Source organism: Phaseolus vulgaris, chromosome 9, assembly GCF_051622355.1.
Source record: "Phaseolus vulgaris cultivar YP4 chromosome 9, ASM5162235v1, whole genome shotgun sequence".
Classification (NCBI taxonomy): domain Eukaryota; kingdom Viridiplantae; phylum Streptophyta; class Magnoliopsida; order Fabales; family Fabaceae; genus Phaseolus; species Phaseolus vulgaris.
The window spans coordinates 5,210,007-5,232,138 of NC_143506.1; the positions used below are offsets into that span (position 1 = coordinate 5,210,007).

At 40.5% G+C, this 22,132-nt stretch overlaps 1 protein-coding gene across 3 annotated transcripts; it reads left to right on the top strand.

The window, feature by feature from the left end:
- The first annotated feature begins 433 nt into the window (after nucleotides 1–433).
- LOC137821114 (protein PSK SIMULATOR 2) lies at nucleotides 434–5,386 on the top strand. 3 transcript variants are annotated; one of them, XM_068625546.2, is made up of 13 exons: nucleotides 434–754; nucleotides 846–1,083; nucleotides 1,403–1,716; nucleotides 1,811–1,903; nucleotides 2,018–2,108; nucleotides 2,416–2,509; nucleotides 2,877–2,974; nucleotides 3,127–3,196; nucleotides 3,830–3,927; nucleotides 4,007–4,123; nucleotides 4,269–4,345; nucleotides 4,490–4,534; nucleotides 4,633–5,386. In XM_068625546.2, the coding sequence occupies exons 2-13, from the start codon at nucleotides 856–858 to the stop codon at nucleotides 5,123–5,125; spliced, it is 1,818 nt and encodes a 605-aa protein (XP_068481647.1). In that variant the 5' UTR covers nucleotides 434–754; nucleotides 846–855; the 3' UTR covers nucleotides 5,126–5,386. The 3 variants fall into 3 exon arrangements, with proteins under 3 accessions (XP_068481647.1, XP_068481648.1, XP_068481650.1); XM_068625547.2 differs by having other exon boundaries at nucleotides 435–643; XM_068625549.2 differs by having other exon boundaries at nucleotides 555–610.
- The last annotated feature ends 16,746 nt before the right edge of the window (nucleotides 5,387–22,132 follow it).

Below are 22,132 nucleotides of genomic sequence, written 5' to 3' on the forward strand. Positions count from 1 at the left end.
TATAATTATGAATTATATAAATTGACAATAAAAATTTATGTACACAAGTATGTTCCAGATTATTTTTTGGAATAGAAAGATGTCTTTCATGACTGGTTTACAAAGATTTGTTTCTTATTTTTATAATCATAATCATAATAAGAATTTATACAATAAAGTTTGAATTTTTAGAAAACTAATGTATTTTTTTTTAAAAAATTATGTCAGAACCGTATTGGAATTGTCATAAATCTAACAAATACTTTTTGAATTAAACACTTTTCACATTCTACAAATATCATACGAATATCAGTATCGAACACCGACACGCCATTTAAAAAGAGTGTCAAATATCTTCTAAGCCATTAAAGTTTTTAGGGTGGTGGGCGCGACTTGGATTTGGTGTGTTTTGACGGTGAGATGTTTGATAGAAAGGAAGGGAGAGAGAGAGTGGTGGGTGGCATTGATTGTGCGAGTGCCACGTCGCTTCCTTTTCCCTCGAGTCAAACACTTCATTCCATTTGCGCGTTTCCTCTTTTTTTCATTAATGTCTTACTTTTACTATTTCATTTATGATTGGTTCAAATGTTTCAACCATACGAATAAACGAGTGAAGGGCAGCAACAGCAACGTAATGTCTCTTGCTTCATCTCTATCTTTCAAGGTTTTAGTCAAACTCCAGAGTCGTAAATTCTCAGACACTTTTTTCCCTTTTTATACGTCCTCGCCATTCCCATCCCCTTCTTTTCTCAATCCCAATTCTCTCTGTAAATAGGTTCGCTCCACTTTTCTCAACCTTCCAATCCAACCACGCTCCTTTCTTTAACTTCAATTGCACTGTTTTTTTTATGCTGCTCATTCTTCAGGACGACAATAATGGGAGCGGTTTGTTCGGCGGGCATGGTGGAGACAAATGCTGAACTTGGAGGGAAGAGCTTCGGGTTTTCTGGGAAGCTTAAGAAGGAAAATAGCTTTGTGAATCATGGAGAAGCTTTTTCAGATTCTAGGTCTGATACTGCTCAAGGTAGAAAGCAAAAGAGGCACGACTCTGGGTTTTCTTTTGAACATGGTTTATCTACTCCTGCTTCAACTGGACGAAAACAGGTCTGTTTTCACTCCGCCTGCATCGTTTTTATGTCCTTATTTGGAAGGTTTGAAAATATGCATGTCGTTAGGATTGTTTCTGTGGAAATTGATTGGTTGGAATGAGGGCTTTCGTGTTATTCTAGAATTGGGGATTACATTGGTGCCTGCAATATCTGAATGGCCGCCTTGTCAGTGGTTTAATGTATTAGTGGCATGCCTCTGTGGTTAGTGTGTAAAATAGAGTTTCTTTCTGGAATGGCATTTCATGGTATGTTGGGGATCTTCTGAATTGGATTTTTAATGGTTCATGATTGGTGTCATTTTTTTTTTTTCATAGGTGAGCCAGAAGGGTTCTTTGCTAGGAAAAGCTGGCGAGAGGGCAGTGGAGGTTTTGGACACTCTTGGAAGTGGCATGCCGAAGTTAAATACTGGTGGTGGGTTTGTCTCTGGCATGACTTCCAGAGGGAATAAGATGTCGATATTGGCATTTGAAGTAGCTAATACAATAACCAAAGGAGCAATTTTGTTTCAATCACTTTCTGAAGAAAATATCCAGATTCTTAAAAAGGATGTTTTGCAATCGGAGAGGGTTCAGCTATTAGTCTCGACTGACATGAAGGAGTTAATAGCTCTTGCTGAGGCTGACAAAAGGTTCTAGCTTGTTCAAAGAATATAATTCTTGTTTTTCATCGCTGGGAATTTTCTTTATGTTCTTGTTTTCTGATTTTTCCGGGGAAACTTGTAGGGGAGAATTCGATGTCTTCTCACGGGAAGTAGTTAGATTTGGAAATATGTGTAAAGATCCACAGTGGCACAACCTAGACAGATATTTCTCAGGGTGAGTTTCCATGTGCATTGCTATTGACAAGATTAAGCTAACTTGTCATGATTGAATTCTTAGCTAACAGTCACACAAATTTCACATTAAAATCTTTGACCAAAAAATTATCAGACTAGACTTGGATGTCCTGGATGACAAACAATATCGGGCAGAGGCAGAAAAGACAATGCAGGAGTTTACCAGTCTAGTTCGGAATACTGCTGTAAGCTCATTGTCATTTTAAATAAAGTTCTGCATATTTTAATTTTCTCAATGAATTGGTGACTGAGTAAAGCTGTTGTCATCATTTTGGTTTCTTGGATGTATGCTGCATGATTTTGATTAATGGATCTTTGGTATGACCCTTGTGCAGTTTTTAGGCATACTACCGGGTTTATTATATTGGTTCATACTATTTGTTTACTAATTCTGATGTGCTTTCTAAGTAGTTTATCTGTTAAAGTTTGGGTTTCAATTGAATTTTTTTAGCAGTTTCTTCTTTACTTACCGATTTTCTCCTTGCTGTGTAGGAATTATACCATGAATTGAATGCTTATGAACGTTTTGAACAAGATTATCTGCAAAAGATTAAGGAAATGGAGTCCTTAAATCTTCCTCTAAAAGGTTAGAAATTTCAAAATATAGTTTTCCTCAAATATTTCCAAATAAATAAATAATACTTAAAATACCATAGAGGGTTTCAGATTTTTTTTATTTGCTCAGTTTTTTGTCATATCTTAATATTTGAGCGGAGGATATTCTAATCTCGCACAACAAATTTTTGCTATATAGTATTTGTTACCCACTGTTATGATATAACCTTTTTTTTTTCGGCTGAAATATATTCTTATTATTGATGGGCTTAGATGTAGTTTCGGATGACCAGTTTGGATTTTCAGTTTGGCGTACATACTATCTGCAGGACACTTCAAAATGTAATTCTGCTGACGTTAACCAATCATTGACAGCTACGTTCTCTTTAAAATTGTAGGGGAGAGTATCACAATGTTTCAAAGTGAGCTAAAGCACCAAAGAAAGCTTGTGAGGAGCTTGAAAAAGAAGTCTCTTTGGTCCAGAACTTTGGAAGAGGTATATTTTCACTCAATGAATTGCTCCTCATTTTCATCTCTTATTGTTGAATTTAGTATTTCCCCATGTTTACTTCTTTGAAGTGAGTATTTTATAGCTGCGGGTTCACAACAATAGACTTATTTTGTTGGAACTGAATTTGCTTATTGCAGATAGTTGAAAAGCTCGTTGATATTGTTACCTATATAAATCAAGCAATTTATGAGCTCCTCGGAAACCATGGTATGGATTGTATCTCTTAAGGATAAAAAACCAATGCTTTACCTAATATAGCTAGAAAATATGCATCTCTTTATGCACCAGGAACCTAGGAATTAACTTAGGGAAGTCTGAACTATTCATTTAATTCTGTTATCGAGAAAAAAAAAAATCAAGTCACGGGCGTTCTAGTTTTTTACATGATTATTTTTAAAGTAAACAGGCCGTAGATTAAATTTTCCAATGTTTCCTATGCTCTAGTTTTTTATTCAGATGTACTTGAAAAAAACAGCTGCCTTTCTCTTTGTGGTTTAAAGACAATAGATGCGTATTTGCATTACAAAGAAAATAAACCCTTGAAATTAAACACTTCATACTGTCGAGGGTAAAATTCTTATTGGTGAAGATCAATATGGAATCATGTTATGCGTCCCTTACGACAAACGTTGTGACCTTGTCATTTATTACTGAGAAAAAAGCACCGGGGAAAACTACAAGACAATCAAATGAATTTCTTTATCATTTTTAATATTTGTGTTCCAGTCATGTATTGGCTTGTATGAAATCTACTTTTTGTTTGTGTTATCTACCGTGTATATCTAGATCTTGTTGCCTGGTCATAATAATAAGACATGTGAAATCGTGGATTCGTGGCAGGTACAACAACAACCAATTACTGTAAGGGTCATGAAAGACTAGGAGAAGCTGGTCTTGCGCTGCACTATGCTAACATCATCAATCAAATAAATATGATTGTATGTTTCATGCTGAACACAATTGTAATGACCTTACAAATAGAAATATTTTTGATAAAATAACATTTGTTTATACCAGGCATCTCGTCCAACCGCACTTCCTCCAAACATGAGAGACACATTGTACCATGGTTTGCCCAACAATATTAAGATTGCTCTTCCATCTCAGTTGCAAACCATTGCTGACATGAAAGAGGTATACCCTCCCTCCGCCGAATATCCATGACCTTCCATTTTCTAGTCCCTCTCAGGGTGCCCTTTTTTAGGGGAGTAATGAATGACTTAATGGAAACAGTTTTATTTTGTTTTGGATTATGTTAAATGACATAAATTTTCTGTAGCTCTCCATCACTCAGATCAAAGCAGAAATGGAGAAGATTCTTCAATGGCTTGTCCCGGCTGCCACAAATACTGTCAAGTAAGATATGTAATATATTTGTTTGGATTTGCTTATAGTTGCATCTTTTTTTCTTCATGTTGGTCTTATTTCTTTTTGTCAAAATAGGCTAAAAACTCCCGCAATTGTTTATGTATTTGTTTTCTCTATTGATATTCATGACAGGGCACATCAGGGTTTCGGATGGGTTGGTGAATGGGCAAACACAAGGTTTGTTGTAAACTTGGATATCCTAATATTTGTTGGCATATTACTTACATATGCAGTTAGAAGAAAAGTTCATCATAACTCTTTCACTGATGTTGCAGTAATGACTTCGATGATAACACCTCCAGAGAAAGTAACCCGATTCGTCTGCAGACACTTTATTATGCCGACAAGAGGAAGATAGATGTTTACATAATTGAATTGTTGGCATGGCTTCACCATTTGATTAGCTTTGTAAAATCTAAACAGAACACCCTGAGACAAATGCCTAATCGGTCTCCTCCGAAGGTACTCGAACTTCAGTCCAAGATGCGACAATTTTTAATTCTATCCGTGGACAGTGGCAACAAGCCATTGGGAACTCAAATTTCTCAAGAGGATAGAAAATTATTGGAGGAGGTTATTGCTAGGAGAAACAACCCTGGATTCAGCAAAAGCGAGGATCTTGGTTTGGCTAAGAAAAGACAAGTGAAGGATTTACATGCGACCAAAAGTGCTGGGAGTTCACCTGCCAAGGAAATCGTCAGTACAAGACCTGTCTCAAACCACCAAAACTATAACGTTTTGGATATTATGGATGGGTTGAGTCGCTGATCACTCTTTCTGCTGAAATTCTTGCTAGCCCATTCTTGCTTATAGATAATACTCATCATTCATTTCTATATAGTTCTAGTTGTGTATATATCTATATAAACAACTAACACCAGATCTTTATTTTTTTATACATTTATTTTGTACAGTGGATGAGGGAAATAGTTGAATTCCTTCTATTGTTCAATTTATTATATTGTGTGAATACATTGCTTTCAAAGTTTGTTAGGAAATAATTGAATTCCTTTAATGCCCTCTTTGTCAATTCATTTGTCTGTAAACTTGTGTCACTTGTTGCAGTTTCAATGTTTGGTGCTTATAGAATCTTATCTGTGACAAAAGTATTAAGAATGCAGCCTTAATAAATTACCAAACAAATATTTCATAGGACTTTTTTTGGATTTGTATCGGAATCAGATTGGTAAAAGGGAAAGTGTCCAAGGTTGTCCTAACCAGGCTTTGAGGTAGACAGACACCTTGCTGGTATAAGATGAGAACCCCACCCACTCACTGCTGATGCGTACCATTAATCAAATGGTAGTTCACTCTAACTCCTTATAGAAACCGAATCAGCGTGTTGTGGGACATAACATAAGTTGTACGCAATTACAAAAGTTAAGATGCTTGGTGAGACACATCCTCAATCTATCACCTATTATTCTATCTATCTATATTAAAGAAGACTTAAAACTTTCTTTTTAAAGTGAGAATTGAAATTTCAATTTATAGTAGTTTGCCGATGAAGTCAAATTTAATAGTTCTTATTATATTCAACAAAAGTTTAAATAATTGACATAAATATTTTTATATAAAATTCTGTTAGTTAAATATTAATTCTAATGTTAAATAGTGTTCCTGCTAGGGAGATGGGACCTAGAGAACTATTGAAGTCTTCTTCTCCTTCCTTCGGTCGGGCAGGTGACTGGGTGATGAACTGGGATTCTTCTCGTCCTCCTGCTTATCCTTCGGCACCCGGCACACGGTCGTCGGGTGAACACCGGATGGTGGGGGTACCTGCGAAGGCACTCCGACGCTCAAGTCAGTAAAGCGGGTGGTCAGCTCTCAGGTAGGTGAACAGTAATAAATGACATACCTTACTCCTTGGAATGCGTGTTATTTATATTATTCTAATGGGCCTACCTTGTTGGGCCCGTTTATCGAGGTGGATACCGCTTAGGGTTGCATTACCTAATTCTTGATGATGGATTAGCTTCACTGATCTTGGTTTGAGCGTTAATTGTAATGGGGTTCGGCCATCGGCCCAATTCCCATGGTGAGGGTCGGCCATCGGCCAAATACCTGTGGTCTTCGGCTGTCTCAGTTAAGTCTTCTAAGGCCTTGGTCTCTCGGCCTGTCGGCCAAGTCTCCAAAGGTCTCAACATCTCGGTCGTTCGGCCAAATTTCCAAAGGTCTCGACCTCTCGGTCTGTCGGCCAAGTCTCCAAAGCATCGGGCAGCCAGGTGGGTCCCGACCTCGCCTAGTACCGGTACACTTGCCCCCCAGGCTCAAGGGCAGATGCGTAAGTTATGTCCGATGAGTTTTTAATGATGGGAGTTGGTCGGCCTCCCTTGGGCGTGCAGGCGTTTCATTTCTCGAGGTATGACTTGACTAGGCGGCGTGACATGACCTCAGACGGCGCGACGTGACGTGCATTGATGAGGGGTTTTTTGGGCGGGGGAGTTTATGGACCGTTAGATCTACAAGATCCAACGGTTGAGATTGGTTTGACGTTTCGCATTCTGAGGCCCATGGGCCCTATATATAGGGGTCCACCAGTGTCACACTCTTGTATTTTCTATTGGAGCGAGCGAACTGGTAGCCGAGTGATCTCTCGCCCTCGTCTTTGATAGCCGAGTGACCTTTCGCCCACACTTTTCCTAGGAAAAGGTTAGTCATGTCGAGCCGATCTCGGCCTACGTCCTCTTCATCCGGTCGAACATCCTCTCCTTCCGCCCATCCCATGTGTCTTGCTGGTCGTCCGATTTCCCCCGTCGGGCAATCTTCCTCTTCGTCCTCTTCTTCTTCTTTTTCTTCTACCACCGGCTCCCAGTCGGTTGGGTTGGCCGAGGGGTCGTCCCAGGTAGAAGTTGTGAGGGGTGATGATCCGACGGTTGCGTGTGACCGATCGGATTCTCCTCCCTCGGCCATACCTCTTATGGACTTTAGCTGGGTGGATCCCAACGTGGTTGAGAAGTCATCCAGCTACAACACTGTGGAGCGTGTGGCCGAGTTCTTTGTCAAGAACCCAGCATTAAAGTCGGGCGGCCACTCAAACTATTTCGATGTTGTGCCTTGTGGGCCAACCGAGAGAGTGTGCATGGGGCGATGGGGCGACGGTCCCCCTTTCTTCTATATGTATACTTGTTTCTTTTCCGACCTCCACGTGTCCTTGCCCTTTGACACGTTCACGATGGGCGTCCTTCGAGCGCTCAACGTGGCGCCCACCCAGGTTCATCCGAACACCTAGGCGTCCCTTCAGGCCTTCCGCCTGTTGTGCGACGTGATGCGCCTTCACCCTTCTCCCTCTTGCTTTCTCTGTTATTATGCCTCTCATCCTGCCAAGAAGGCCTCGTGGCATTCGTTGGTCGGGCGGACGGGTAGTGTGTTGTTCGACCTCTTTGCCGGTTCATATAAGAGGTTTAAGGAGCGCTTTGTAAAAGTGATCATTCGGCCGGAGGCGACGACCATTTTTTTCGACGAGTCCGGTGGATCGAGGTTCCCTCTCTACTGGACTTGCATGCCTTGCGGGTTCAAAGAATGGCCGAGGCCGACAGAGGGTGCCGATGAGCTGGAGATTCTCTCGCTCTTTGACGCCCTCCCGAGGAGGCTTCCATGTCGGACGCTGATCGGGGCTTACGCTAAGCCTGGGCGTTGGGCGGCCGTTCGGGGTATGAGTTTTTTTGTTATCGTGTTTAGCCGGTCGGTGGGTCGTCCTTCATTACTTTATTTTTTAACTTGTGTTTTATTTTTTCTTGCAGAGACCATGGTGAACGAGCGTCCAAATGCCGTTAGTGTCCTCGACAAGCATCGGCAAAAAGCGGCCGAGCGTAAGGGCCGTCGCAGCTTGGAGGTGATGCCTCCGACCGACGATGTGATGGCCAAGTCCAAAGATAGGGTTGGCCCTTCCCAAAAGTCCAAGAAACGGTCGAGGGAGGGTAGCAACATTGCTACGACCACCCGATCGCCCAGCTCGATGCCGACGCCTCCTCCTCCTCGTCGAGAAGTGGTCAAGGTGGTGCCGTCTTCACCCCGCTCCCGCCCGGGTTCTTTCGACGCCGTGGCGAGATCCACGCCCACTCCCTTCGATCTTTTGGGGCGTGGCCATCAATTTACGCGGAGGGTGCGTGTGGCGCTTCCTAACGAGTCTCGAGAGGCGCTGCGAGACGTCCCCCCCACGGACCTCCTGAGGAGCGGCCTCGAGCTCATGTGCCGCTCGGTTGTTCTCATGCAGCACGGTCTCCAGGGGCGAGACCAACATGAGGAGGTCGTGTCGCAGCTGGAGCATCAGCTCTTGGAAGCCACCCAGTCTTTGAAGCAATCTGTGGTCGCCAATGCTGACATCTCGGCCAAGATTGCTAAGGAAGCGGCCGAGTGGGAATTGGCGCAATCTGAGGTCGTTGAAATGAAGCGCCAGCTGGAGGCGGAGCGGAAGAGGGCGGCCACTGACATCGCCCAATTGAAAAAAGTGGCCGAGGAGAGGGGTGAGAAACTTGCCGCCTCGGTTGCTGAGATGACCGCCCTCCAAGCGGCTAAAGACAAAGCCGAGGCCGAGCTAGATGAGAATTATGAGGAGGCTGAGGAGCTGCTGAAGCAATGTTTTGAACGAGCCGTGCGTCAAGCTCATGTGCTATATGGCGGGCCGCCGGCCACTGGTGAGTTTGACCTTGACTGTGAGGTCTACCAGGGTCGATTAATGCCAAGTGCTGAAGTGCCCGCCTTAACTGCTCAGGAAACTGAACCGACCGGGACCGAGGAGGGGGAGACTGAGGTTCGGGGTAAGGAGGTCGAGGCTGAGGAGGGTGAGTGCGTTAACATCCAGGATTAGGTTCACCTTTGGCCGGGTTGTGGCCTTTTCCTTTTTTAGCATCCTCCGAGGCCGGGGCGTGGCCTTCTTATTTTGTGTTTTGATGTATCGCCCGGTGCTTCTTGTTTATCAATATATTGTCCAACTTTTTCTTTATCAGTTTTGGCATAAAAATTGACAAGTTAACCAATCGGTCTCTCGTTGACTCGGGGGATCGGCCGTGACTGCGAGTGTTTAAAATATGAGTAAGTAAGGCATGGGCGATCGGCCATTAATTGCGAATGTTAAATTCGAGCAAGTAAAATATGGGCGATCGGCCATCAATTGCGAATGTTAAATTCGAGCAAGTAAAATATGGGCGATCGGCCATTAATTACGAACGTTAAACGCGAGCAAGTAAAATAGGGGCGATCGGCTATCAATTGTGAATGTTAAAATCGGGCAAGCAAAATATGGGCGATTGGCCATTTAGTTGCGAACGTTAAATTCGGGCGTTCGGCCTTAATTTGCGATGTTAGTCGAGCAAGTTTGGTTGGCGATTGGCCGGCACTTGCGATGTTAATCGAGCAAGTGGGCGATCGGTTGGCCGGCACTCGCGATGTTAATCGAGCAAGTGGCGATCGGTCACTACTTGCGATGTTAATCGAGCAAGTTTGGTTGGCAATTGGCCGACACTTGCGATGTTAATCGAGCAAGTGGGCGATCGGTTGGTCGGAACTTGCGATGTTAATCGAGCAAGTGGGCGATCGGTTGGCCGGCACTTGCGATGTTAATCGAGCAAGTGGGCGATCAGTTGGCCGGCACTCGCGATGTTAATCGAGCAAGTGTAAGTGGCGGTCGGCCATTGCTTGTTCGGTAGAATATTTCCAACACTTTGATGAAAATGCCTCGTTAAAACCTCCCTGGTTGGGTGAGGAAAGAGTGCGTGATTTTATTGATTTTAGCTGTAATAGAACTTGAGGTGCGTGGCATTCCACGTCCTCGGTACAATTTTTCCTGAAAGCCATTCTAGATGATAGGCTCCTCCTTGTGCGACTTCTCGGACTCGGAAAGGCCCCTCCCAGTTGGATGAGAACTTCCCTTCATTTTTTCTTGCGTCGCTGCGCATTCTCCAGACGAGATCGCCCTTCTGGAAACCTCTCGGCCGGACTTTGGTGTTGTACCGTCTGGATGCTCGGGCTTTGCAGGCAGCCTCCCGAATCTTGCTTTTGTCACGAAGCTCACTTACCAGGTCGAGGTTGACCGCTAGGCTTTCCTCGTTTAGGGTGAGATCGAACATTTGCCCTCGTATGGTGGGCTCGGCCACCTCAACTGGGATCATGGCCTCGGTTCCGTACGTCAGGTTGTAGCGTGTTTCCTGTGTGGTAGTTTGGGGGGTGCACCTGTACGCCCAAAGTACCTCGATCAGTTCCTCGGTCCATCGGCCCTTTGCTTTTGCCCAGCCGCTTCTTCAGCTCGTTGAGTATGACCTTGTTGGCGGTCTCGGCCTGCCCATTGGTTTGTGGGTGTTCTACCGAGGCCGTGATGGACTTGATGCCCAGGTCGTCATAGAAGGACTGTAGGCCTCGGTCGATGAACTGTTGGCCATTGTCAGTTACTATTGTGTGTGGGACGCCGAATCGGCAGACAATGCTCCTCCATACGAAGTTTTGTACATTCTTCGCCGAGATGGAGGCGAGGGGTTCGGCCTCGATCCATTTTGTGAAGTAGTCGACTCCCACCAGGAGGAACTTGGTCTGCCCCTTCCCTGGGGAGAATGGACCGATAATGTCCATCCCCCACATGGCGAACGGCCACGGGGAGATGATGATGTGCAGTTCTTCCGGCCTGGTGTGGTGGAGGGGGCCGAACTCTTGGCACTTGGCGCATTTCTTCACGTATTCGGCACAGTCACCCTGTATGGTCGGCCAGTAGTAGCCGACTCTCAAGACCTTGGCGGCCATCCTCCTCGCCCCGGCGTGATTTCCGCAGATTCCCTCATGGATCTCGGCCAGAATGTACTCGGCCCTTTTATTGGTGATGCATTTTAGCAAGGGGGTCGAGTAGCCTCTCCGGTACAAATCTTCGTTGATCATGGTGTACCGGGTGCATTGTTGCTTCATCGCCTTCTCTTGGTCGGCCTTGCATGTGCCGTCCGTTAGGTATTGGATGACGGGTGTCATCCAGTTGTCGGCCTCGGCCTCTTCCTCTTCTATAGCCAGACATTCGGCCTCGGCCTCTGTCACACTAGGGTGTCTCAGCCATATTTGTATAACTGACCTCTGATGACTCTTTTTCTTGGTGACCGACAGCTTGGACAGGATGTCGGCCCTTTTGTTGTCCTCCCTCGAGATGTGTTCCAAGGGTGCTTTGCTGAAGCGGGCGATGCTGTTTCTGGCCGCGTGGTAGTACCGCTGCAGCAAAGGCTCTTTAACCTCGAAGTCTCCATTGACTTGGCCGACCATCACCTGGGAGTCGCTTTTGCATGTAACCTCGCGCGCTCCCATGTCGTAGGCTAGGTTCAGCCCGGCCAGCAAGGCCTCGTACTCGGCCTGGTTGTTGGTCGCCCGGAATCCAAACTGGAGGGCTTGTTCCGAGAAGAGGTCGCCCGGCCCCTCCAGGACGACTCCCGCTCCACAGGCTGTTTTATTTGAGGAGCCGTCCACATAGAGAGTCCACCCGCCCGAGAGGGTGGGTAGCGGTGTCAGCTCGGCCGAGAAGTCGGCCAAGCATTGAGACTTGATGGCGCCCCTCAGCTCGTAGCGTATGTCGAACTCGAAGAGTTCGACCGACCATCCTATCATCCTCCCTACAAGGTCCGGTTTAGATAAAATTTTAAAAATAGGGTAGTCGGTTCTTACAGTTATGGAGTGATTTTGGAAGTAGGGGCGCATCCGCCTTGCCGTGAGGACGAGTGCGAGAGCCACCTTCTCAATCATCTGATATCGGGTCTCAACCGAGTGGAGGGTTCGGCTGACAAAGTATACGGGTCGCTCCTCTCCCTCGGCTTCCTGCACTAAGGCAGCGCTGACTGCTTCTTCCGAGACTGCTAGATATACCAGGATTGGTTGTCGGGCCTCGGCTTCTGGATGACGGTCGGGGATGTGAGGAACTCCTTGAATTGTTTGAAGATTTCCTCACATTGGTCATCCTAGACGAATTTTTTGCCCTTTCGGAGCAACTGAACGATCGGCCTCGTCCTCTCGGCCAGGCGGGGGACAAATCGAGAGAGGGTGGTCAGCCGCCTAAGGAGTTGTTGTACCTCCTTTACGGTGTTCGGACTTCTCATGTTGAGTATGGCCTGACATTTGTCGGGGTTGGCCTCTATCCCTCGGTGGGTGAGCATGAAGCCTAGGAACTTTCCTCCCTCCATTCCGAAAGTACATTTTTCGGGGTTGAGTTTCATGTTGACTCCTCTTAGAGCCCTGAAGACCTCGTCCAGATCCTTCAGATGTTGCTCGAACGAGTCGGACTTCACGACTATGTCGTCCACATAGACTTCTACCGCCTGGCTTATCAGACCCTTGAAAATTTTGTCCATGAGATGCTGGTAGGTCGCCCCTGCGTTCTTGAGGCCGAACGGCATGACCTCGTAGTAGTAGTTGGCGTCGGCCGTCATGAAGGCCGTCTTCTCCTTGTCCCTCGGGTGCATGCTTATCTGGTTATAGCCAGAGTAAGCGTCCAGGAAGCTCATAATTTTGTGGCCGACCGCCCCATCCACCAGGTGGTCAATGTTCGGGAGGGGGTAGGTGTCCTTCGGACATGCGCTGTTGATGTTTCTGTAGTCGACGCACATCCTCCAGTTACCGTTAGGCTTGGTGACCATGACGACGTTGGCCAGCCATGTCGTGTATCGGGCCTCCCTTATGAATTCGGCCGACAGGAGCTTCTCGGCCTCCTCCTTCGCCGCGAGTCGCTTTTCGTTGCCCAAGTCTCTCTTCTTTTGGGAGATCGGTCGGGCTTCCTTGAATATGGACAGTCGATGCGTGATGACATCCGGGCTCACCCCCGGCATGTCGGCCGACGTCCATGCGAACATGTCGACATTCTTTTTTAGTGCGACATGCATGATCTCGGCCTCGGCCGCCGCCAAGGCTGTCCCTACAGCCGTGCTGTGCTCTTCGTCGAGGAGGGGGACTCTCCTCAGCTCCTCTCTTGCCTCTAGCCTGTCCTCGGTCGCCCGGGGATCGAGGTCTACCAGTGCCACGGTTGGCTGGGCCTCCCTCGGCCGGTCCTTCCTGAGGGAGCGGTTCTTTCGGGAGGATTTTCTCGCCCGAAGGGGAGAGGTGTCGGCCCTTAGAGGCTCCACCCGGAGGCTCTCGGCGTAGCACTCTCGTGCTTCTTTCTGGTCCACGTGGACTGTGAGAATGTCCCCTGTCTTCGAAGGGAATTTCATTGCAAGGTGAGGGGTTGATACTATGGAGGTGTTGGCATCGATGGAGAATGTTGTAGGAGGTGTTGGCATCGATGACCAGGTATCGAATTTTGATGGTCCTGGTGCTCTTCCCCTCTCCGAATGTGGTGTATAAGTCGATATAACCCTTGGTACCCACCCTCTCGCCCGATAATCCTACCACGTGGTCGTCGTATGGCATCAACTCGGTCTCGGCCATCCTCATAGCCTTGAAAGTTTTCCAGTAAAGGATATCTACCGAACTTCCTTGGTCCACGAGGGTCTTCCGTATGGTGAATCGGTCTATGTTGACCGCTATCACCATCGGGTCGTCCTGCTGGCGGTAGTCTACGCCCTTGAAATCCTCGTCCGTGAAAGTGATGGGTGGCATCCTCGGTCGGAATGCCACCACGTTCACCTGATGTACCGCCCGAAGGTGTCTCTTTCGAGCGTTGTTCGTGCTTCCTCCTCCGGCGAAGCCGCCGGCTATAGTATTGATAACCTCTCGGTTACCTCTCTGATCGGCCTCCCTGTGGGGATCGTCTCTCCGAGGGGGGTCGGCCCTTGCGGGTTGTCGGTCGCCTCTGGTATTTCGGTCGCGTTGAGGTGACCTCGTCCGCCTGGGTGGATCCTCCCGGCCGGGTGGGTCTCGGCCATTCCTGACGAAACGTCGGAGATGCCCGGCTTGGATGAGTTCCTCGATCTTATCCTTAAGAGCCTGACGCTCGTCGGTTGAGTGTCCGGTGTTTTGGTGGTACCGACACTGCTTCCTCCGGTCGGCATTATTTGGGCTGGCCACCTTCCTTGGGGGAGGGATCAACTCGGCGTTGAGGGCCTCGTCCAGGATCCTCCCTCTCTCAGTAGTCAACGGTGTGTAGCTCGAGAATCGAGAGAATCGAATTGGTTGGTCTCGATTCCCCCGTCGCCGGTCAGTTCTTTGTATCGGCCGCGCCTGGCGGTCCTTCTCTTCCTTCCTCTCTCCGCCGGCCTCGGCACGGGCCTGGTTGCGGAACTCTCTTAGCTCCTCCAGCTGCATGTACTTAGCAGCTCTCTTTCTCAGCTCGTCCAGGCTGTCGGCCGGCTGCATGCACAGGTTGTCGGCAAAGGGCCCCGGACGCAGGGCCGTCAGCATGTGGTGCATGGCAACGTCCGGACTCAAATTCCAGATGCTCATCGCCACTTTACTGAACCTATCCACGAAGGTTCTCAGTGACTCTCCCTTCTCCTGGCGAATGCCTACCAGAGCGATGGAGGTCAGATGGTGCGGCTGGCTGGTCGCAAACTGCGTTTCGAACTTTGCGACGAGCGTGGCAAAGCTGTCGATGGAGTTGGGTGACAGCTTGGTGAACCAACTAAGGGCTGCACCCTTCAAGGATGTGGGGAACACTCGGCACAAGACGGCGTCGTCCGAGGTGTAGAGACTCATATGGGTGGTGTAGGCGTCCATATGCTCGTTCGGGTCGGTCGACCCGTCGTATCGGTCTCGGTTGAAACCCTTCCACTTCTCAGGAAGTGGGACTTCGATGATGTTGTTTGTAAAGGGATGTCGGCGGCTCGGGTCGGCCGTCAGGGTCGTCCGGGTGGACCTAATTAGGCACGACTCGTCGCCCATCTCAGTCTCGCGGGGAGGGGGTCGGCCTCTCGTCCCCTCGGCCACATCCGGGTTGGGAGGAGAGGTGTAGGACTTGCCGACCACGTTCGTTGGTATGACAGAGGGTCCCCCCTCCCCCAGCTTCTTTCTCATATCTTCGTTCTCCCTGCGGAGAACTTGAAGCTCTTGCTCATTTTTCTGAGTGGCCTCCTCGGCCTTTCTTCACATCTCGGCCATCTCCCTCTGGAGAGACAGCAGCAGCATTGTTTGGTCGGCTTCAGTCATTCTTTCCATGCTTCTTGTTGAAACCATCTACTTTTTTCCTTCAGCTAGTTTCCCTCGGCCCCACGGTGGGCGCCAATTGTTCCTGCTAGGGAGATGGGACCTAGAGAACTATTGAAGTCTTCTTCTCCTTCCTTCGGTCGGGCAGGTGACTGGGTGATGAACTGGGATTCTTCTCGTCCTCCTGCTTATCCTTCGGCACCCGGCACACGGTCGTCGGGTGAACACCGGATGGTGGGGGTACCTGCGAAGGCACTCTGACGCTCAAGTCAGTAAAGCGGGTGGTCAGCTCTCAAGTAGGTGAACAGTAATAAATGACATACCTTACTCCTTGGAATGCGTGCTATTTATATTATTCTAATGGGCCTACCTTGTTGAGCCCGTTTATCGAGGTGGATACCGCTTAGGGTTGCATTACCTAATTCTTGATGATGGATTAGCTTCACTGATCTTGGTTTGAGCGTTAATTGTAATGGGGTTCGGCCATCGGCCCAATTCCCATGGTGAGGGTCGGCCATCGGCCAAATACCTGTGGTCTTCGGCTGTCTCAGTTAAGTCTTCTAAGGCCTTGGTCTCTCGACCTGTCGGCCAAGTCTCCAAAGGTCTCAACCTCTCGGTCTGTCGGCCAAGTCTCCAAAGCATCGGGCAGCCAGGTGGGTCCCGGCCTCGCCTAGTACCGGTACAAATTTAATAAATTTAAATTAATAATTAAGGATAGTAACTAAATAATGAGTTATATATATATATATAGTTATATATATATATATATATATATATATATATATATATATATTAGTCAAATTTATTTAAATCGTAAAATACTACATCTATATTAATAATATCTATACCTATATATAAAGAGAATTCCCCTCTTAACTGCTCTTAATTTTTTTTTCCTATTTTATCCTTATATTAATATTTAATTTTATTATTGTATTATGGTCATTGTGTCATTTCTTATTTCCCTCTTAACTGTTCTTAATTTTTTTTCCATTTTATCCTTACTTAATAATTTATTGTATTAATTTATTTTGGTTATTTGGACATTTTATAATTTCAAAAATTAATAAAATAATTTTTAATTTTAAAATTTATTTTATTTGTTATTATTTAACTGGAGAGTGGAAAGAGTCGAGAGAGTAGAGTGGAGAGAGTGGAGAGATTGATTAGTTACTTTTCTGTTTTAAAGATCTTCTTCTCTATTAAATAAAAAAATTAAAGATATTTGTAATATTTTGTGGACCACTTTAGCAGGAGAGTGAAGATTTGGTACGTTACTTTTCTGATTTAAACTGATATTCTTTTTTTTTTATTAAAATTGTAGAATTTTAAAATTGATTTAAGAAACAAATTTTATGATTCTCCACTACACATAACCCACGTATCCTACTTCTACCTACTTCCCACTTTTTCTCTCCATTACACAATATAATTCAAACAATTGAGGATAAATTTTTGGTTTATTGTTTAATGGTGTCATATGTATTGTAATGATTGTCATATATTATTGGTTGTTTATAGACCTAATGAAAAATATTGATTTAATTCCTATAATTGATAAAATATTAAAAATTATTAAAAAAAATATGAAACTCAAATTCTATTTAATTATTTTTTCGGTTGAGTTTGTAGTTTTAAATAAATTTTAACTATTACCAAATACATATATTTTTACCCATAATTAATAAAATATTAAAAATTATAAAAAAATATGAAATTCAAATTCTATTTAATTATTTTCTATCTTGAGTGACGGTTTTGAATTCAATATAATGATGATGATTTTGGGTGGCATGTGTAGTCGCGTGGCGAGGTGAATGTAGGTGGCCTCGGTCCTGGGAGTTTCGGTAAAGTTGAGTGTTGCTTAAAGGTAACCTGTTGGTTATAATTTTGGGTATGGTTTTCTCACTTTAAGGTTGTTCTGCTCCAACCATAAAGGAGAGCTTCTTTTGTGGATGATATAGGAAGTCCACTTCTGGTTACTGTATATGGGTTGGGATACCCCTGAAGTATCCCTTTAATTTTATTTATTCATTGCTGATAAAAAAAAAAAATATATATAATGATGATGATAATGTCATTTTAAATTTTGAAAATTCATTCATTCTTTTTACCATATGTAACTTTTAATTACCGTTCTCCACTATTTTATTAACCTACTCTTCTTTAACTTCTCATTTTAATGTTATTAAGAGAATTTGTTTTTGAAGAATAAAAAAATACTAAAAAAAAAGAAATAAAAAATGAGGATACACACTACTCTTTAACTGTATACTCTTTAACTTCTAATTTTAATGTTATTAAGAGAAATTGTTTTTGAAAAATAAAAAAATTATTAAAGAAACAAAAATAAAAAATGCAGATACACAGGCACGTGTTCCCGCTAGTAATAATAATAAACATAAGTTAATTTCATTTTCTTAAAAAAAAAGTAAACATAATATAATACTAAAATAATTATAACTAATATAATAAAAATATTATATTTTAGTATTATTTTATTTATTATAAACATTTATTTTAATTAATAATTAAGGATGTAAACTAAATAATAAATTATTATAAACTTAAATTTGCATGCGTTATTTTTTAATTTCCATTTATTAAAATATTAATCACTACCATTGTTGTTATAATTATTATTATTAATTGTTGGTAAGAATTTTAACTTTATATAAAGGAAATTTATTTCAACATTGAAAAATTAATTACCATCATAGATTATTAAAAAAATGATGAAATTGATAATAATTTATATTTTACATTTATTTTCCCAATCCAGAATAATATTTATTTTATTTAAACTACCATGTTTTTTTTAATGAGTCCAAAATTCAAATTATATTTTATACTATAATTTTTATTTCTTATTTTTAAAATTTTATTTAAAAAAACAAGTCAAAATGTATCTTAAAACTGAATTATAACCTGTTTTCCTGCACCAAAAATTAGTGTACATGGTTTAAAGTCAAATTTTGAACTTACAAAATAAACAAATATAGTTTAAAAAATAAAGTCTAAAAGAATTGTATTTAGAGATTTTTTTTTTAGTTTAATCTAATCTGGAGAAAAATTCCTTATGCTAGGGAACAATCTAATTCAATAATTCTAGGCCAAAGTTAGAAGGGAACAGTCACATCATTTTCAAATGTAACAGAACACTTTATTTTGAAAAGGAAAATAATATTTTGAGATCCCTTAAAAAATACCTACTTTACAATTCACTTTAATAATATAATAATATATATTAAATTTTTAAATTAAAAAATAATTATAATTTAAATATCATTGTTTTGAATTGTTAAATTATTAGTTTTTATTTTTCAGGTGTCAAAATATAATTATCTTTTTAAAAAATGTAAGATAAGAATTTTTTATTTTCTTTTGGTGTTTGACCTTAAAGAAAACAGAAAAAAAAACAAAACTTAACGAGAAGATAATATCTTTTAATAATATTTATAACAATAATTTATAAAAAAAAAACTTTGATGCATGGGTTATTTATTATTTAATAAATATATTTTTGTACAAAATAAAATACTTTTGTTATTATATTATTATACACACATACATTCATATAATTACAAAATCATTTTTAGCTATATTTATTATTTAAAAATTGTATAAATTTGTTATTCTTTCTCTTTTATTTATCATTTAAAAAATATTTTACTTAAAAATACTTCCTTATAATATATGTAGATATTTCGTGCATATATATTGGATGCGTGTTTTCCATTGAAGATCAAAATAACACTCAACATTTTAATAATATGATTATGTTTCTACATATGTAGGTATGATATCATTTGTCCTAATTAAAGGTATTATAATACATAAATATTAATAAGAATATAATATGAAATATGCATATAGTAATTTTCAAATATAAAACATTAAATGGATTAATTCAAGTTTATTATACTATGTATATCAATTTAAATATATTATATACTATCAATGAAAATTTTCAAGAGTCTCAATTAATATTAACTTTGCTTTTACTTATATTTTTAAAAATTTACTATATAAAATTTAATTCTAATAATGAGAGGATAGTGATATATAATGACTAAAAATATGTTAAAATAACACACAGGATAAATTATAGAGATTTTAGTTCAATAAAAATAATAGTGTAGTACTATATACAAAAGTATTTGTGTTTTTTTATAAAAAAAAAAATCAACAACGTCATTGACTAACTCAAATAATATATTATTATTTATAAAACTATTCCCACTTAAATACACACCATTTTTTAATGTTATAAATTTTTCTGTTATAAAAAAACTAATTATGATTATCAATTTTATAATAAATTGTCAATTTCAATTTATTTATTTATTTTTCAACAATTAATTAATTATAATTATTTTTATAATGATTTGCAAAATTTCAGTTTATTTATAACATACAATTATATAAATATTTAAAAAAAACTCATGCCACATTCTCGTGACTCAATTCCTTTTATTTCTCCATTTATTATCTTTTTATTTTTATTTTTCTATCTAGCATTTTTATTTTCCTATTTAGTATTTTTTTTTTATTTCCCAATCTAGCACCATTTCAAAAATAAATAAAAAAATTGATAATTTTAATTTTTGAATACATTAAAAAAATGTTTTTAATGTTTAAAATAGTTAGAAATATAATTAATGAATAAAGAAAAAAAATTGAAAAAAAATAATAAATTAAAATATTAATTTTTATTTTTATTTAAGAATGAATAAAATACAAAATTAAACCCTACAACATCATAAAATTTGAATTTATAAACAAAAATTAGTATTTATTTATTATTATTGATGATAAAATCATATTAATTTCAAGTAAAAAATATAGTACATAATTATAAAAAAAACCAAAGCCAATTAATATTAATTAATAGTGGACACACATATAATATTGAAGTGTCTACCCTAAATGCAAAATCCTAAAAAAAAATTAATGCAAATGTTATACTTAATGCTTAAAAATGAGTAGACACTTTATATTATCTGTGTATCCACTACTAATTAATACTAATTGACTTTGGTTTTTTTATAATTATGTCCTATATATTTTACTTGACATTAACATGATTACATTATCAATAATAATAAAAGTAAATATTAATTTATGTTTATAGATTCAACTTTTATGTTGTTGCAGGGTTTAATTTTTTATTTTTTTCATTTAAAAAAAATAAATAATTTTTTTTAAATTTATTACTTTTTTATTTTTATTTTGTAAAAACTCATTTCTTTATTTATTAATAACTATTATAAACATTAAAAATATTTATTTTTTTAATGCATTCAAAATTAAAATTATTAATTTTTAAGAATTTTTTACTTTTGAAATTGTGCTAGATAGGGAAATAAAAATAAAAGGGTGCTAAATAGGAAAATAAAAACAAAAAGATGTTAGATGGGGAAATAAAAGTGTAAATAGTGATATATGAGGAATTGAGTCCATTATAGTTACCATAAAAAAGAAAATGATTACGTTTTTTTCCCTTTTTATCTTTCTCTTAAATATAATTTAAAATTTAAAATTATTGTAATCTTAATTATTCCTTAAAAAGATAATGAAATATTGATAAGATGAGTCAGTTGTTTAAGAAAAAAAATATTTTAAAATTGATTTAATCAAAATGATAAAAATCAATAAATAATATCCCTCTCTTTATATTATATTCAGCCTTATTTTCTGTTTATTTGAATTTATTAGAAGATATAAGTGGATTTTTTTCTTCTCAGATTTTGTTGCAACCTTATTATAAATACACAGAGCCTTGTACATGTTTTTCATTCAACATGGAAACCGTAGAAATAGTACATTCGTACCACTGTGAGATGCGAACTGAAGAAGTGGGAGTGAAGATCAAACTCAGAGACATATTGAGGATTGATGTGACTATCATTGTTCGATATTATAATCATCATCTAAGTGTTATTGAAACATCAACCTTATTAAAAAGTTCAACTCCCATTAGCTATCAAAATTTCTTTGAAAATAGTATAGATTTCTTAAGGAGTGTGTTGTTCGACCCACGCTGTTCTTACTGCTTCAACCAAGAAATGGTTGATCCAGTATCAGAAAAAATTGTTAATATGATTAAAGTAGTCTTGGAATTTGGTGATGGTCCTGAGTCAGTAGATTCAGAATGCAAAGAATTGCCTTTGAATATAGACATCATTGTGGATGTAGTTCCAGATGTAGAAAGCGAAGAGGAAGAGGAAGGGGAAGAGATAGAGGAAGAAGAGATGGAGCATTATGCAGTAACGATTCCAGCATCTGCAGAAGCTATTGATTCCCTTAAAACGTTCTCAATTTCACCTTTTTTGAAAAAGAAAACTCATAAGTGCAATATTTGCTTGGAAAATGTTCGTTTTAAAGATAATGAAGAAAATATGAAGTTATCGTCGTTGCCATGTAAACATGTTTTTCATCATCTCTGTATTGTAAAGTGGTTGCAGACAAGTCACACTTGTCCGTTATGTCGTTATCCTATGCCGATTGATAATAACTGATTTATTTTATTTTCGAAGACAAACTGTATTTTATACAAAAAAAAAAAAAAAGAATGAAGATTACATAGTTTTGTTTTCGTATACATTTTACTTCAAATATTTACAATTTAACATTTAATTTATTTAACAAATGTTTGCCTGGTTTTTGGATGAGTTGTTCATTTGAAAGTATATATTTTTTTAATGTGAATGATTCTTCTTTTTTGTTGCTGTAAATTCC

Bases quoted from the DNA above. Each gene is read 5' to 3' on its own strand.
- LOC137821114 (XM_068625546.2), top strand. From the start codon at position 856: ATGGGAGCGGTTTGTTCGGCGGGCATGGTGGAGACAAATGCTGAACTT. The intron at 1,717-1,810 runs GTTCTAGCTTGT...GGAAACTTGTAG, and splicing joins CTTGCTGAGGCTGACAAAAG to GGGAGAATTCGATGTCTTCT. The intron at 2,975-3,126 runs GTATATTTTCAC...TGCTTATTGCAG, and splicing joins GGTCCAGAACTTTGGAAGAG to ATAGTTGAAAAGCTCGTTGA.